This window comes from Ostrea edulis, chromosome 4 (assembly GCF_947568905.1).
Source record: "Ostrea edulis chromosome 4, xbOstEdul1.1, whole genome shotgun sequence".
Taxonomy (NCBI): Eukaryota; Metazoa; Mollusca; class Bivalvia; order Ostreida; family Ostreidae; genus Ostrea; species Ostrea edulis.
In genome coordinates, this window is record NC_079167.1 from 17369625 (window position 1) to 17387739 (window position 18115).

Below are 18115 nucleotides of genomic sequence, written 5' to 3' on the forward strand. Positions count from 1 at the left end.
GGAAATGTCCGTAATATTGCCTGAAATGACCTTATACGGGATACACCAAGGATAGGTGAAAACAAGTCTTGGACCAAGCGTGGACAGCAAGATACAGACCTCTGGAGCCAATCACCTTAACTTTGACAAAGGCGCGGGGAGCGCTAGCTGGCTGTTGGCAACTATTTTAGTACTTGACTTTCATTAGCTAATCAGTAACAAGTTAAACTGCCCCTAGCATAACAATAAATACCACGAAGTCTATACCCGGGTTTTGCAAAGTCTTTTTATCGTTGTAAACGGCTTAGTTGTCTCAATGTTATTGTTTTGCCTCGTGGCAAACCATTTGCTCGCTACTATACTGTCACTGCCGCAGTGTTGTGGCTGAAGGGGCATTACAAATCCGTGTATTAAACCAAACAATCCCTTTAATAGCAGCTAATGATTTTTAATTGTATGTTCTCATCAGACCTTTTTAAAATGATCACATTAATTTTCCTTGCATATATGTCCTCTCTCTCTCTCTCTCTCTCTCTCTCTCTCTCTCTCTAATGAATGAAAAATCTAATATCAGGAACTTGGATGGCAGCACGCAATCGGGTGTTAATTTTACACCCGACATGAACATATAGAGCGATGTGATCCCTACGATTAAAGTTTTAAGTTTTTATCACTCGGTGAAGATGTCAGCTTTCAATGAGTGCAACAGAAAAACCCGTCCCGAACCCATCAACGGGATTATAAGCAGATTACCCAAACAAATCGAATCACACACACAAACTACCCTCAATTTCTGCTGAACATCAAACCATCGAGCGAATGTAGGTATGAATGGAAGGACGTCGATTTAAAAATTGATAAATCACCACTGGCTGCGCACGCTCGATAGCGTAAGGGGCGGGGCCTCCTCGTCAAGCTATTGACATATCTTTTTCGAAAGGATTGTACCCAATCTAAAACGATTTTTTAAATAAAAGAACAACGCTGTTTATTTATATCATTTAGATGTGTAAAGTTGCTTTTTGTTCATTTTGGAAGTTTGACTTGCCATAATGCGTGATTAGACGAAAGGATTACAGCAACCTGCGACATGAATTTATCTGGGAAATGTGATAGTACACAGTTGAAATATTCCAGAAGATGAAAATATTGTGGTTTCGATTCTATATCATGGAACAATATGGATAATAATTTTTAAAGCATTTTATATAGAAGATATTCATTGTAGGATTTATTTACAAGTTTAAACAATGAGATTGTGCAACTTTGTGTATCTTCTGCTCGTCTGTCTGGGTGTAACTCTGGGAAACACCGACCAGAAAAACGTGCTTCTTCATGAAGCTGTTCGGACGTTGCTGGGATTTCAAGAATCTCCGAATCGCTATCAAAAATCGCAGACAGTCCCCAGTGTCTTATCGGAACAGGCGCCTCAGTACATGATGGATTTGTACGAGAAGTTTAAAAACAATCGCATTTCCAAAGGACATTTATCTGGAAATACTGTACGAAGCATCCATGCTGAAATAGGTAAGGAATAAACAAAAGAAATTTCAAGGAAATATATCATTGTTCATTGCTTGAAAAACAAATTTTAGTTGTGTTTAAATTTGTTAAAGTCGAGGTTATATTTCTTTTTGTTTACAAAAGGCCACATTTTGCATACAAACATTTATTTACAAATCAAAACTCAAACCGCAGGGGTACTTTCTGCTCATTGAAAAATCTTAATGGTGGATTTGACACTAAATACGCATTCTCTCATTACACTTATAGTTATACCGTTACACATAGTAAAGCTCGGTATTGATGTCAAAAATGATTTTTCATAATGACAGAACAAGTCATTAGATTTGTAATAAATCCATTTGTGTGACAATGAATCGAGACCCTTTGGTTCCCGTGTCTCCTGAAAGACACCCATTGAAGACGCACCTGTTCACCCAAGGTTACAGTCAGTACATCTATTAGCCGTGATAATTATTTTTGCTCCAAATTATTTCTAATCAGTGTCATGTTAGGTGGGCGTTCATATTTCATATATTCTTCGTGATATCTATTTTCTGCAAGGTTCCGTCCTTTAGTTTTATTTACATCGAAAGATAAAGACTCGGACGGTAGTATCAATGGTTTTTACAATGAAATGGCAAAAAGGAGCACTTGTCTTTTGGCGCCTAATTTTCTTGGGTTGGCTTGTAAAACACTTTGTGTGATTGGTAAAAATGTGAATGTTAGTTTTGGCGTAGTGGTAACAGGCTCCAAAACCTAATGGCAGACGCGTCGTGATAAATTTTCAACTTGCACCATCAATGGACTCTTAATTTTCTCTGAGTTAATAAAACAGTGGTTTAAACCCAGTGCAGAGAAGATAAATCAAACTGGTTAACAGACATCGTCGTCTTCATCTCGTACAGAAAAAATGTTATCACGAATTCACCTTGAAATGTACAAACGAATTCAAAACGAATTTTCAAAGAGCACTTTCAATAAAACACAAAGGCGGTTATCACAGATTGCCGAGGCATGTGTGGATGACACTATGCTTTATTGGCAATTTCATTAAGATAAACTGTCAGAGATGTACCGAATCTTGTTTTGCCTCCCACAGGGTGAAACCTTTGGGTATTTTCTGATGTAATCAATTTTCAGTATTGTTCCCTTGTCTTTGGCGAACAACTCGTCGTCAATAACGTGCTAACGAGATGCCCCAAATAAAATTATGTCGTACATAAATGTGTTGACAGTGGTGTACTAATGATGGCAGCGCCTTTGGTCAAAAGCCGCAAGACTCGATAAATAATCTTGCAAATTGTTTTACAACATACAACAAAAGATTAGTTTACGATATGTACACACGATTGTCGATAAGCGAGTTTATTCAGTAAAAGAAGAAACCAGATGTCATGGCGAGTTTTCTCAGTGATATATACCACCCATGAGTTTACCAGTAAATCAGGATTGTGGTTTATTGATGCCAATCTGCCAATTAAAAGTCGCCAGTTTTACTAAAACATAATAATTCCTAAATTCATATACACAACGAGATATCCCTTGACCGCTTTCTGGGGAACATGACGAAAAATCTACTTAAAATGCGAAACTTTCCGACATGTTAAAATAAAAACGACATAAAAATGATTGAATTTCATTCATCTTAAGTGTAAAAATTAAATACACCCGCGACAGAAGTCTACTTGGTTGCAAAAGGGTGGGTCTTTTTTAAAGCTATATTCGATAGGTTTGTGAAAATATTAAGTTGGACATGATAGAAACCGAAATCTTGCTACAGTGTATATTAGAACTGACGCTGAGTGTGCATGTAGTTACCACCCTGGCGCAGAAGTCTTAAACTATATGAATGGACATTTCTCCCGTCTCATTTGCCGTGCCTTTGTAAATAAACTGTGTGCTGCATAAACTTTTCTATTATTTTCGCCTGTGGTGTAGATTTTTTATACAACAAACATTGATATTTAAAAGTGTTTCTGTCATTTTAGAACTATTGTCGGCATTCGAATTAAAAAAAAAAAGGCCAAAAGCAAACGGGACCGATTCTATTTTACTCATTTCGTTGAAGTAAAGTCGCCAGACTTCTTTTATGGGCACTGTTTCACTAAACTAACGAGTACTCGCCAGTCTGGCATAAACGTCTTTGGAGACATTTTTCCACATCCACCAATTTCCTGTCTCCACCTTTGTTGCGGCGCTTCTCTGGATTCTTTACCTTGTTTACAAATGGCGGTAGAGGAAATTGTGTCGTTTGGTACGAGAATCCCCAAGTCTGCTTGTGTGTCGCCACCCTCACTGCATGTCTTCAAACCCTGCATTTTCTATCATGAATAATTTAACTGACAATAACCGTACCGTCTATGTTGTTGTTGGAAATACTGGTTGGCTCTTTTTGTTTGTTCCGCGATCTTAAGCAATTTTACTCGAGTCTTGAAAGGTACCATGGGGCCTATTCGGAGTACATGTATAAATCAAACCTGATGACCATCCCCTTCATAAAAATCCCTGTCCATAAAAATCCTATCAAAACTCCCCTCAGTTCACTTTTACAACTTAGATCTGCGAAATGACACAGGAGTCCCGTCTCGTCAATTTGCTGTTACCTTTTGAAACAAGGACAGCTATTAATGTAAATTTTCTTTAGCCCTTTATTTCTGTTTGAAAATTTTGGTGAGGTCGATAAGCCTGGGTCCTATGACTTTATAAATCAGATAAATATTACGATATATAAATACTTAATCAGCTGACGACGCGGATACCCCTGTCATAGGTGGCGCCAACACAAGTGGTCAGTCGTACGGTACAATTGCCCATAATGACCGTCCGCTCGATTTGGCTGATCTCTGAAAGGAATGCGTTAAGATGGGAGCACGCTTAGATTGATAAGAAAGTATGGCCTTTACAAAATAAAACAACGGCAAAATCTTCATCAATATTTTGTTTAAACCTTGTATGCGACTCCAATGAATGTGACCCATATTTCATGTCTTTTTCCGCATTCATTGGTATTTTTTGTACTAACGATATAGCCTTTGATTAGACAATAACAATAATATTTTATCATCCGGTAGACTAAGTGTCCGAGATTTTATAGCAATACAAATGTAAGGTGATTACGGCGCAGATGTTTATCTTCGTATAATCGCATGTCACTTCTTTCAGGTAACACTGTTCTTAATAGGCACCTAAACTCAAATAGTGCTTCACCACACTTAAACTATGTAGATCTTCATACAATTAAAAGACTCGTAGTAAAACACTGAGGTAGAAAATAGACCGCCGGACATGGGGGCACCGGTGATGTAATAAAAACCAAACCGCTGACGGTGTGGCGCGGGATCGCACTTCCGGGCAAAAGGATGGTGATATTGAAGAAATTTTGATCAAAAGTTAATTATTTAAAAAAAAAAAAAAAAAGCAAATAAATAAGGATGGATAGATATTGGAAAAATTAACTCTTACATGTACAGATTCCTCGTTAAAGACACACAAAACAATAGGAGAAAATAGATATACTCTTTGAATATAAAGAATTCACAACAAAATGATTTTAGACCACGTGACAGGGCTAAACGATAACACTCGTGCATAAAATTGATCAAGATGCCTCCGTGTGACCCTCTCATAAACGCATTTCTTTGATGAGAATAGGTGTAAACATATTTTTGCTAAGGTATTCAGTCTCAAATTCCTCTCTGCGGTCCTGGAACGCAATGTGCACAATATGTTCTTTAAAACAAAAGGTAAAAGTGTGTGCGACCTGTGGGCATTTTTCTGCGTTAGACAGGATGAACAAGGAAACTGAGCAGTCGCCATCAGTGACGGCGATCTTGACAGAAATATCGATTTCGTGTTGACGACGAGGAATGACTTGCTTTTTTGATTTAAACAAAATGTTTTCGGAAACACAAGGTAGAGTCGTGGTTAGCGGGTGCGATCTCGCGAGTTCAAATTCGTTCTTAAATCGTTTGAGAATTGCCGACCTTTGCACTGCGAGTCACCTAAGTCTTGTAAAACGGTTTTTAAAATAGGGATAATAATAACCTTTCAACATGCTATCGTACAAACACCGTATGGCCATAGAAGGCAATTACGGGATGCCGTGAGTCTGTTCCAACAAAAGCTACCTTGTTATGGCGTTGCTCGCGGAAAGAGCTTCTCGTTGCTGGAACGCCAATCAAAGAACAGGCGCATTACACCATCTGAAAATTTACTGCTCTTTCGGGTACTTCCTCAAGGTAGTAAAGAGATTGTTACTTTTTCAAAGTTCTCAAACTTGCACTCCTTTAGAACTCTACATGCCTTCTACCTGTTTGACAGACCATGCTTGAAAATCTACGACGATGAAAATATTTGACAAATTACACGTAAATTTTCATTAAGTATTTTCAGGGTACATTAAATCGGTTTAATATGCGATCAAATGGCTGTGGCTCGGGCTTTAATGTTATTTTAATCAATTTCGATATGAAATTGTTCACAATTCTGCCAGTTTTTTATTTACATCGTGTAAAAGGCATCCATTTATTACTCATATGACAAATTGAAATTAAGAACATCAAAGATATTTAACAAAAAACGCCCCAATACAAATCTCAAAACAGTTAATGTTTTTGAAATATCCCTGTAGATAAGGTGTAACATGTTCTGCTGAAGGTTTTGTGCGTAAGGTATAACCATTTATGCGAAAACTAAATATACTTTTTCTTCTTTTCAGCTGTGGTGAATGGGGAGACCATGTTTGTTTTCAACCTGACGTCTATTAGTCGAACAGAACAGTTATTGAGCGCAGAAATTCATTTGTACAAACGAAAACCCAAACGCTTCAATCCTAAAAAAGACATTGAATTAAAAATGTATGAAGTGGCCCCTCATTATATGTCTGAAGAAGGGAAAATTACGATGCGGGCCGAATCGTTTGGTTGGCAGTGGTATGATGTTACAGACGCCATATACAGTTGTCTGGCGGCTAGACGAAACGTACCCCATCTATTTGCACTGAATTTTAAGACAGAAAAACAAAATGGCAAATTGAAGGACATTGCATTGAAAAGGTTCATCCGCCATCATTCCATGCCATTCTTAGTTGTATATACTAACGATACTCAAGAAAATCGTTTTGATCAATTAGATACTTTAGCAGATAAAATCAAAATGGATTCCTCTAATTCGTATAAGAATACGGAGACGAGGAAGTTACAAGATGAGGTGATAGATATCAAATTGAGGGATAAAAGATCAATATTTGACAATGAAATTCCTGAGAATCCAATAATTTATCAACACACAGAGCGAAAATTTAACATTCCCCAAACGCACCCAGGAATTCTCCAAACACGAAAACAAAATCGCAACAAAAATTCCGGTTCTAGACGTATACCGTACCCAGACAAGGGCAAAAGAAGAAGAAATAGGAAACGAAAAAACAGGAGAAAGAAAAACAGACGGAGGAATCGAGTATTCCCAAAAGAGTGGAAACATGTCAAACAGAATATGGCAACAGAGGAAAATAACGAGCAGCTTTGTGGCCGCCGGAAGTTGATAGTGGATTTTGCTGACATAGGGTGGGGCGATTGGATCATATCTCCAAAATCTTTTGAGGCCCACTACTGTGCAGGGTCATGTCCATTTCCCCTCACAAAGGTATGGTACCCGTTTCCTTCATTTTTACAGTAATTTGAGATCTTCTAATCGCTCACGTGTGGGGGAGCACGAAACCGTACAAAGGCATATATTCATTGGTGACCAAAGTAGAAACACAATAACTGTTTCAGCATAATATAACCCAATACATCGTTAATTGTTCAAATGTTATTTCAAAAATATATTTCTGCTTTCGTTGGCCGATAAATTACTATTCTAATTGAAGAACCACAAGTTCCTCAACCTTCATCCCAATCTCTAATCTTTAATGTAAAGTGAAATGTTCAAAGCGTGTCAGCAATGTATGGCCCCTACGTCTTGCCTTATCTGACAAGAAGGACAGAGAATCCTTGATGGACGAAATCTGATCAATGTGTTTATAGATAACACTCGAGATCAATGCTCCAGAAACTTTTGTTTACTTTTGAATTGTGATTTGTTTCTGTTGTTTACAAGTCATAAAAGTGAAATCTTCATATCGCGTATAATCGCCTTGTTAAATCTTTATGCTTCTCCGACTAAGCTGTCGAGATTTTTTTCCTCATTGGTAATTTACTGAACAAGTATAGTATTTTTTAAAAGCTGAAGAAGTTTATTGAAATTTCGGATTATTTCTGTATAATTGTTTAAGTGCGTGTCAAGGTTCCGTGATTAGAATTTTTCATAATCTTTATACCTCTATAAGGCATCAATAGATTTCTTAATTTTAGTCGAAGAAAAGAAACTAATAATAGGTTTCTCCCTTGATTTTGATACAGTGTAGTTTTATAGCATTTTTTCTTCTGCAGAGGCTGAGACCTTCAAACCACGCCACAATACAAAGTATGGTCCATGCGATTGGAATATACACTGATGTCCCAGCACCGTGTTGTGTCCCGGATTCTATGTCATCGATTACTCTACTTTACTTTGATGAGAATCGAAATGTTGTCCTGAAAAATTATCCAAGTATGACAGTGAACTCTTGTGCATGCAGGTAGATCCCGGAATAACATGCGACTAATTCGGTAGATTCCGGAGTAACATACAACTAATTCGGTAGATTCCGGAGTAACATGCGACTAATTCGGTAGATTCCGGAATAATATACGACTAATTCCGTGGATTCATAGTCCCAAAGCGAAAGCATCTGACCTCTGCGATTTCACCCAATAAAGCAAAGCGAACGCAAACCACTTGACAAATGACATATTTGATGACAAAAGAGGTTGAATCCTTTTGGCTATATAATGCAGTTTCATGAAGGCTTTATTGAGGTCTTGAAGACATCAATTTTCCCTGTGTAGCGTTTGAGAATTATGTTCGAAGCGAATTTCCAGTTTACACACGATCCGAGATACAGGTTGTTGTCGTGGCTACCTTTACATTTTGTTCACGGCAACATTGTTTTATTCAGGACAGGGCCAGTTTTTTGTGCGATATCTACCTCATGTTTAAACTAGCCAGCACAAGATGACAAATTTCCGGGAAATGACATTGAATATTTAGCTCTAATAGTACTAAAGAGTTAGTTATTTTATTGTGTAATATCTGTCCATTGTTTGCATCGTTGGTCGGTGCCATATCGTGCTAATTCCATAGTTTTAGAACCGCTTGGTTGCAATCGCAACGCTCGAGAGTAGTTAGGTGCTCGGGATGATGACTCTATTTGTATGATGAGACCTTTTTATTGAATGATGATAACTCAGGAAAGCGTGACCCATATTAAAGACCTTGTAATTAAAATACTAATAATGTTCTATCAGTATACTTAAACTTCGTCATTCTGTAATTTTATGAATTTTATAAATCTCGGTATTTTTGTAAGCACAAAAGTGTTAATATTTTTTAATACTTATATATTTGATAAATGGAAATTAGTAGAAAAGGAACGTTAACCATGTTGCCAGTTTATTCTTTAATGTGGTATATCTATCACGTGACTTCGAATCGTCCCATTTCGTCAAGAATCTCTCAGGATTTTCAGATTTATGACACTCATTAGAGCAATTTTGGAGCATGTTTGTTAGAGCAATTCATTTTTTTTTAATTTTTTTTTTTACATTTCCACAGCATTTCCTGTCGATGGTTTTCACGAACCGTGTCGTTTTCAGGTAACACTTTCACCACCTGTCTCACTATTTATTTCTCATGATATACACATCTCTTCATAATCATTAATAAATTCACCATTAGCTGGTTGTCTTTTTGCGCTAATATCCAATAAAACACGTTAGATATAGCCATTTTCATTTCATTGGCATGTTAGTGCGTTTTGCATGGATTGTTTCCCCCATGCAATTAACGAATGCATTTTTTGTATCAAAATATTCATGCAATTTACATTGTTGTGTTGATCAATTTGTATTTTTATTGTACATAGTTAACTTTGAACTTGAAATGTCATGTTATTAAACTTGTTGTAATTCAAAATTAGTTTATTTTCATTTAACAGATTTTTGCATAGAGTGGAATATATTTATCTCTCCAATCACTTTTTTTTAAATCATCATTTTGCAAACTTCTACAGGATAGATTGATGAATGGACTCGCAATCAACAACTCTATCAATTTCCGTATCAAACTTAACTACCAACATTACTAGGAGTCTAGTGGTCTTTCTTGTTTATGAACTTGGCTCTGCAAATACAAGAAATGCTGTAGATATTTGACCTAGATGTTTGTTAGACTCGACAAAATTTGATTAAATGCGTGTTTCGGAATATTGACAAATATGTAGTAAATAACAGGATTGTGCTGTTAATTTCACAGTTTGTAACTCTCTATTGATCCCAACGTATTTTCTTGCCAAGCCAATGATCTCCGGTTGCGAACAGACAGAAACATAAGGATGGATATTGTAATTTATAAACCTTATTCTTACAGCAATACAGAAAGCGCGCATATACATTGTATATGCAAGAGTAAGAAGAAAAAGAAAACTAGTAAATTTAGGATTTGGGTGCATAGTGTACCATGTTAATAAAGTAACTCGGTGCCTCTCAGATCTTGTGATACTGCTCTTTGAGAAGGTTTTAAAGTTTTGTTTCGCCAGCCACTCCCAAGCCCCGACAGTAGCCATAACAAAAGTGACCGTCAGTGTTTAAATTTTGTTATGGACTACTTCCATCTGATAATGACAAATATAATTATGTAAAAAGTTCATTTCCTTTATTTGTAAAAGGACCGATGTTTCACGAGATAAATCAAAGAATATCTAATGAATTGTTTTTAACTTATTTCATGAAATCGATAGAACTTAGGAGAAATAATGTACACGCTGACAGAATATAGATATATCGGTATCTTATCATTGCATCTTAAGGTATTCAATGTATAACGAGAAGAGATTGATCAGGGTAATGTTTGTTTTTTTATTTCAAACAATGATTAAAGTCAGATAGATCAAATTCATATGACTGGTAAATGATTGGAAGCCAATCGTTTTGCACTTTTTACCAAGAGATTTGAATGAAATGTTTTAATAAAACATGCTCTTCCCATAAACTTCAAATATCAAGGTGAGATAAATCAAGCCGTAATCAAAGTTTTGTAAATTCCTATGATATATTATCTTTATTTGACGAGCCCTTAAAAAATGATACTATGATTACCAAAATCACAACAGCCATTTATTAGATATGAAATGTGACCGTTATACAGTGAATACGTTAAAATTAATACAGAGAAGTTGACAAATCAATCTGAGGAATAAACCGGGAGGACGAGTCATTTCAAACAAAATTTTATGTATCCGTTGGAAAAACAGAAATAAAGAAGGTATTAGTAATTAGATAGTTTTTGCTTCTTCAAACTTAGCAATCTCTGTATTTCGGAAGATTACAAGCAAATATTTTTCCCTATGATCGCAATACATCTGTACTATTAGCCTACAAACACAGCTTTTCAGACGCCATTTGAAATGAAATGAAGTATTTTATCTCAAATCAAATTAATGTAGCGTTTCCTAGTAATTAAACAACAACTGATGTAAATAAGACACAGTGGAGGGATTTCAAATAAATCGCAATATAATTCATTTTATCTAAAAATAGGTCTGTATAGTCTTATGTTGCTGCCCTGACCTTCGACCTAAACTTATCATCAACTAATCCGAACTTCACAGAATCCTCTTCATTTAACGAAAAAAAATTACGAGGTTTTAATTCCATCGCTTCATTCCTAAATATACGGGTCATAATAAGACACAGTTTGTCATCCAACCGGCATTTCTTTACGAATTTCCTCCTTAAAGACTTGATACCACACTGTTAAAACTAACCGAGGCTAAATCCCCATAACGCCTTAATTCTTGTTTATGAAAAGACATCATTAGAAAAATTTTGCGCATTCTTCAATTCTATGTGAAAAAATGACTTTATTTAGCTCTTTTATGGATGAGATAAAGTCGAAACTGCTCTGAGTTGTTCGAAGTATTAAAACTTAATTCAAAACCTTTTTAGACATGTAAATGTTATGTTCTCTCCGGACAAAGGGAGGATTAAATAAATCGCTTATTGCACCGAAAATGTCCAATACTGTCTGCGATAGTTTGCATAACTCCTACTTATTAACAATGCACTGTTGTTCCTCCTAAAGTACAGTTCTTACTGTTTGTGCCTTGCCTATTCCTCTACTGCTGTCTATAAAGTGACCTGGAAATTGCAAACACTCGAAACCTCGTCCTTGGAAAAAAGAAAATTACTAGATCAATTACTTCCTAGTTACATAATTTTTCAATAATCAAACCTTTTTTTTACGATAATGTATAATAAAATGTCATAGCTACCGGAAAAGCCTTTATTTACCTTTGACCTTATTGCATAATTGCATCTTATCTACACGGGAGATTGGTAACTTAATAACGTATAACTGTAACAAAATGTATAAAAACTATTCTTGTTTAGTCACTCTGATGAAGGGAATCTGTTAAAAAATTAATTCAATGCTATATGCTCTTTATCTGATAGAACACGAGTAAAATAACGCATTGTAGGTCACTGTTAATATGTTAATTGATGCCACGGATCAGGGCAGTATCAAAGGGAGTACTGGTGCCATAATACAGAAAGAAATCTTTGTAATGAATCGTGTAGCAATCAAATGTTTCGTTCCTCTTGACCAACATCTGATCCTATATACAAGTGTCTGACTTACCTCATTCTTACAACACCGGCCTCATTATCATACTGGGTACTTGTCGCACCTTTAAGTTGGCTAACCATAGTCGATGAAAACTCGCGGTTTCTCCAATTTCACCCGAGTAATTTGGTAAAATATTGACATATCGAGAAGAAAAACCCGGATTACACGTCTGTAATCATTTTTCAAAAGATGGAGGCTGAAAATCACATGGTCAGACAAATCAACTTACGCTTGTGGAAAATGAGTTCTCCGACGAGTAATTTTCAAAAGTTTTGAATGAAAACAATCCATTGTGCCATTTTCTTCAGCAGCTAGATATTTTGGTTAGACTACTTTAGTTCAAATACATATTTCGCTATTTTGGGTTCTTAATGCATAAATGCCTACTGTATATATCATTAACTTCTCCGGCTTTACTAGCCATGATTTAGGAACCAACTGTCTCTATGAATTGAGTTAAAATGCCATATGGAGCGGTTGCATCCTTAACCGTTCAACACTGAGGACAGGTATGCTTTCAAATGTGAGATGGGTAATTTTAGTCGACATTGATGTTTGGAAAGGATTCTGGGTAATTTTAGTCGTTATTGATGTTTGAAAAGGATTCTGAAATAAGGTTATTCAAGAAGGGTACAGATGAAATGTCAGATTCCACTTTATGCTCAGAGGGAAAAGTCAAGTCCTTCAGCGTTACGCTTGTTACACCCGAAATCGTCACCCCATCCCAAATCGTTGCACTATTATTAGGAGCGACGACTACTATAGTTACTATAGTAACACCCCAAATCGTCGCCCGTCCTAAATCGTCGCCCGCCAATATTTTATTGACGTTTCTAGGATAGATTACACAGAAGTTATTTTATTGTACCCTCTCTTATATGGGGGGGGGGGGTACATAAGTTTCACTTGGTCTGTTTGTCTGTCTGTCATCACTCATATCTCTAGTGTTTGTTGACCTATTGGGCTAAAAAAAATTATGTAGATTACAAGTGACCCTCTGACATGCCTCCCAAAAATGAGGATTCCTCTCTCTCTCTCTCTCTCTCTCTCTCTCTCTCTCTCTCTCTCTGGAGGACTGAACGAAAAAAATTCATATAGACAACAATGGTTCCACCACCACCACCAACAAATATAACTCTTTCAATAGTAACAGCACCACTACCAACCAAAACAACAATGATGAATACTGTGATCATAATAAATCTTTTTTAAAAGATATACAACAGAACAAGTAAAAGTCGAAGTAGAAGATTAGAATGTCTTGCTTATTAGGTCCAGAGAACCTTTTGCGAATATAGTTGGACCACAAAAGGAGAAAGAGGAGGAGAGGAGAAGGAGTCAACAAACAGAGCCAGTTTGTATGTAAACGATGTTTCCAAATATATGTAGTTGCAGCAAGGGGGGCGACAATTTGGGGTGTAAGGTTATGCCCAAATCGTCGCCGGCGACGATTTAGGACGGGCGACGATTTGGGGTATAACAACGCTGACTTGCCTAAGTGATTTTCGTCGTTCACCTCACGGTAAATCTGAAACATTCGACACTGATATCATTGAGCTGCTTTACACACATATAAGTCCAGTTCTCGTCGTTGAAATTTAGGGTTTTAAAAAAGATATAGAACATGTGATCCAAGCGTTTCACGATATTGGGAGCGGACGTGGATGGGAGCGTCATATGCCCATGGTGTACTAGTGAAAATGTTTTGCGCATTTATCGATACGATATTCACGCAGTGACGTTGTAAAATTTAACACGATGCATGCAATATATCACATGATTGGTGATTGGGGAGAAAATGATCTCTTCTGATCGGATACATCTACCGATAGAAACACGTACACTTTGGTACGAAGATGAGTCTGCTGGGACTCAAAGGGTCAGGTGCAATTCTTCTAACCGCATCACTGTTTCCTTCATGAATTATAAGACAATGCAAAAGAACATTTTCTTTTTTCAAAATCTAAAATACGACGTATTCTATTCAACAATGATCATATTTGTTGTAATTTCAACATTGGTCGGATGTAACATCGTTGCGATATTCTGCCTCATTACTGTAAAATAAATACATGTCGTTCTAGAAGATACAAACTATCAATCATATAGTAAATGCAATATTAAACTCCAAACTAATCATGACAAGTTCTTAAAAATTGTTTCAATGAGCTTTTAGATCACTTTACCACGTACAGGATAAAGCATGGTAATTAATTCAGACGTTTATTATACTACAACTTGTCTAAGTGCTACTATTTACACGGAGGAAACGAAATCAAAAGAGGAAATCAACACGTCGTGGTATTTATTATTTTAATTTCAAAACTTTTTTGAAATATTCGATGAAAGGTCAACAAGCTAATGTTTACACAAGGCCAAACATGGAATAAGCATTATGTGGTGAACTTCAATTGCCTTTGTGAGCTAATTACATAATGTCAATTAAGATCATCAATACTGTTTCTAGTTTGTAAATAGAACATGTGTGAGAAAATGCACCTGGAAAGCGTTCTTGAAGCAGTTAAATGTTCATTTCGGAAATTTTTAAATTCTTTTTTGGTGATCATGAATTTACCAACTTTAGTACATGTATATATAGACAGACTTTATTTTACCATATGTATAAATAATACTGTTTTACATAAATCTCGTTATTCCTGATATAAAGATAGTTGATTGGTAATATTTAATAGTATGATTATGTAGTGTGGAAATTACTAGTATTCTTTTACTGAACATTTTTAAGGAGGGGATAGTTTAATGATTGATATATCACGTCCCTGTGTCGTCATCATCTGCGCTCTTCCTTTATCTAATCCTTTCTCATTTCCTTTCCTTACTATGTTATTATGGTTTTGGTCTCTGACAAAGGGGAGAAATGTCGACCCGATATTCTATAGTTATATCATGATAATTTCTACCACCCACCGAGCAACATGATGCTATTCATTCCTTAAAGACAACGGGGTGAGATAATTAACTGTCGCCTCATTGCCAAACGTCATATCCGAGTGGCAAAAAAACAATTGAAACCACACGATTTGGAGTCCATTGTTAGAACTAACACGGTAAGTATGGTAATTTTTCCTCGCACTGCTCGCGTTGATGTGTATTTTTCCCCTCGTTAAAGTGTAAAACAAACCCATATTCTGATAATCCTTTAACAAGATCTTTCACAGAATTCCAAATCAAACTAGTGCACATAGTTCACAAAAACTTAATCCTCTAATCCCCTGACCGATCTTGACTTCATTAATATTGAGGAGCTCTTGTATCCCCCCGAAACCGTTTTTCATCCATAGAACAATCCTAAAATACCAAAGATGAGTTAGATAAACAAAAGCGGAGTGAGATGTCAAGGCTTAACTTTGTTATCGCCTTGGGACTATACTGCAGACGACAGCATAACTGCTCTCATCAGTAGTATTCGCTGAGTATTGATGCTACTCTCATCAGTAGTATTCGCTGAGTATTGATGCTACTCTCATCTGTAGTATTCGCTGAGTATTGATGATACTCACATCAGTAGTATTCGCTGAGTATTGATGCTACTTTCATCAGTAGTATTCGCTGAGTATTGATGCTACTCTCATCTGTAGTATTCACTGAGTATTGATGCTACTCTCATCTGTAGTATTCGCTGAGTATTGATGATACTCACATCAGTAGTATTCGCTGAGTATTGATGCTACTTTCATCAGTAGTATTCGCTGAGTATTGATGCTACTCTCAGCTGTAGTATTCGCTGAGTATTGATGATACTCACATCAGTAGTATTCGCTGAGTATTGATGCTGCTCTCATCAGCAGTATTCGCTGAGTATTGATGCTACTCACATCAGTAGTATTCGCCGAGTATCAATGCTACAAACATGTTACTTGCTGACTCGATTATTTCATACCACGATAAAAGACATTGAGAGAGAAGGGGGGGGGGCTAAAATAGGCTGTGGCTGCTGCCCAGTCCCATTCATGTTGTTTAAATAAAAACAAAAAGACATTGACAGAATTCGCTTTCCTTTACCAATTTAATATGCATATAGTATTGCATATACCAATATATTCATGTTAGAATAAAAATGGTCAGATGGTCATGTCATATCTTTCAAAGAATGTTCAGTATATGTATTCAGAATTTATATTAGGACGCGTTCTGTTATGGTACTTCTCTGATCCCCCGACACACGGAATATAACCCCAAAAAAACCTTCATACATGAGAAAATGTATGCAATATTACCTCTCTCCCTATGTTCAACCCAAACGTTTGAATAGAACAATATGGACTTGCACATTCACGGAAGTATCAAAGTGTGCTTTACCATATCGCCGTCCCCCACTAGTTCTGAAATATCTCGTTAACAGTGTACTCTATATCATTTACAAGTCATTTTCTTCTGTATGTTTTCTCAATGGTTTAAAATAGTTGTCAGAAGGAACTATTTGTTATAGCTGACTAGTCTTGCGTCTAGTTTCTTCATCTTTTTAAACGAAAATAAACACCGGCACTTTAAAAGAAACAATTTAGAGAATTCACCATTTTACAATGACTTCTTTTATGAAATGGCTAGTTTGTTTACCGTTTTCATTGATTAATTAAATAATCATCAATTGAAACCATGTACGCAAATTGTTGATTCCCATTAATTTTAGTTTGCCTTCCGTCGTTGATTTTAGGGAGCACGGATCTGAAGATGGAATGTGAGCACACAGACTAACTCTTATGTAAATATGGATGAAATCTAAATGTAAAAAATCCGCTAATCTTTTAAGCCCTACCAATTCAGTGAATGTTTGGCATCCGATACGGTAGTTATGTTAAATGTCTGGTTTCTCCGCTACTTTGAATTTTGTGAACACTGTGATTTGTTTCCCGTAGAATAATAAGAAATATGCATTATAACGTAATAAAACATTCAATATTATTTGCTAATGTAAATTGTGTTAGAAGAATGCTAGAAATGATTGTGTAATTGTTTAAAATAACAGGAAGTAATGGGTAAGCGAGGTAAGAAACATTGGTTGTATGTAGCAATTCCGTACAATCTACGGGTTAAAACAGCGGGGATTTTTTTTTTGGGGGGGATTTGATTTTCATTTGGCCATTTCCTATGTAATGTTTACTGTTTTTCATGAAAGAGTGAAATGATTCTATAGTAATATTTAGATATTCACTAACTGTATAAGTCAGTCTTTATGAAATTGATAATCTAATGTTTCCTAGTTCTCTCTGTGTCTAACTGAAAGTAACAGAATAATAGAATGGTAATGTTTGTAAGATATCAACATAAACTAGCTGAAATAATGTAGATGGAATGGAAATTTTCAAATGTCATTGTAAGTGTCTAGAACCGAATTTTAAAAAAACCTAGGAGGGTAACATTGTATCTGAATAAGTTAATTTTCAGAAGTAACCAATTTAGAATTACATGCTTTGAAGTGGATCATACATTAACATTAATAGGAAGTTTGGTCTCTTGTGGTTTTCATTATAGTACTAACTTCAATGTAAATATACGCGTTTTGACTTCTATTTCGCTGATAATACGCAAAGGTGTTCAGAATTACACAACACGCATGTTCAGAATTACATAACGCGCATGTTCCAATTCATATGCACACTGTTTCGAATTTCCAATAAAATAGACGTAAAATACCCATTTAATTTCTATTTAATATTTTGATGACGTACATACAGAATACAAATTACAAATGACAACGATCATTAACTGATACTCCTGAAGAATTTCGGACTCCGAAAGTGTGAACGGTATCACAGCACTCCCATCCTTACTTGTTTAAATCAAAGCGCACATAGTGTCTAAACTCCGCGCTACCATCCGTACTTCTTTTACATAGTACAGC

At 36.1% G+C, this 18115-nt stretch overlaps 1 protein-coding gene across 1 annotated transcript; it reads left to right on the plus strand.

The window, feature by feature from the left end:
- Positions 1–14: 14 nt before the first annotated feature.
- On the plus strand, positions 15–9540 carry LOC125664650 (bone morphogenetic protein 3-like). The gene is made up of 3 exons (XM_048897493.2): positions 15–1506; positions 6203–7128; positions 7917–9540. The coding sequence occupies exons 1-3, from the start codon at positions 1230–1232 to the stop codon at positions 8106–8108; spliced, it is 1395 nt and encodes a 464-aa protein (XP_048753450.1). The 5' UTR covers positions 15–1229; the 3' UTR covers positions 8109–9540.
- The last annotated feature ends 8575 nt before the right edge of the window (positions 9541–18115 follow it).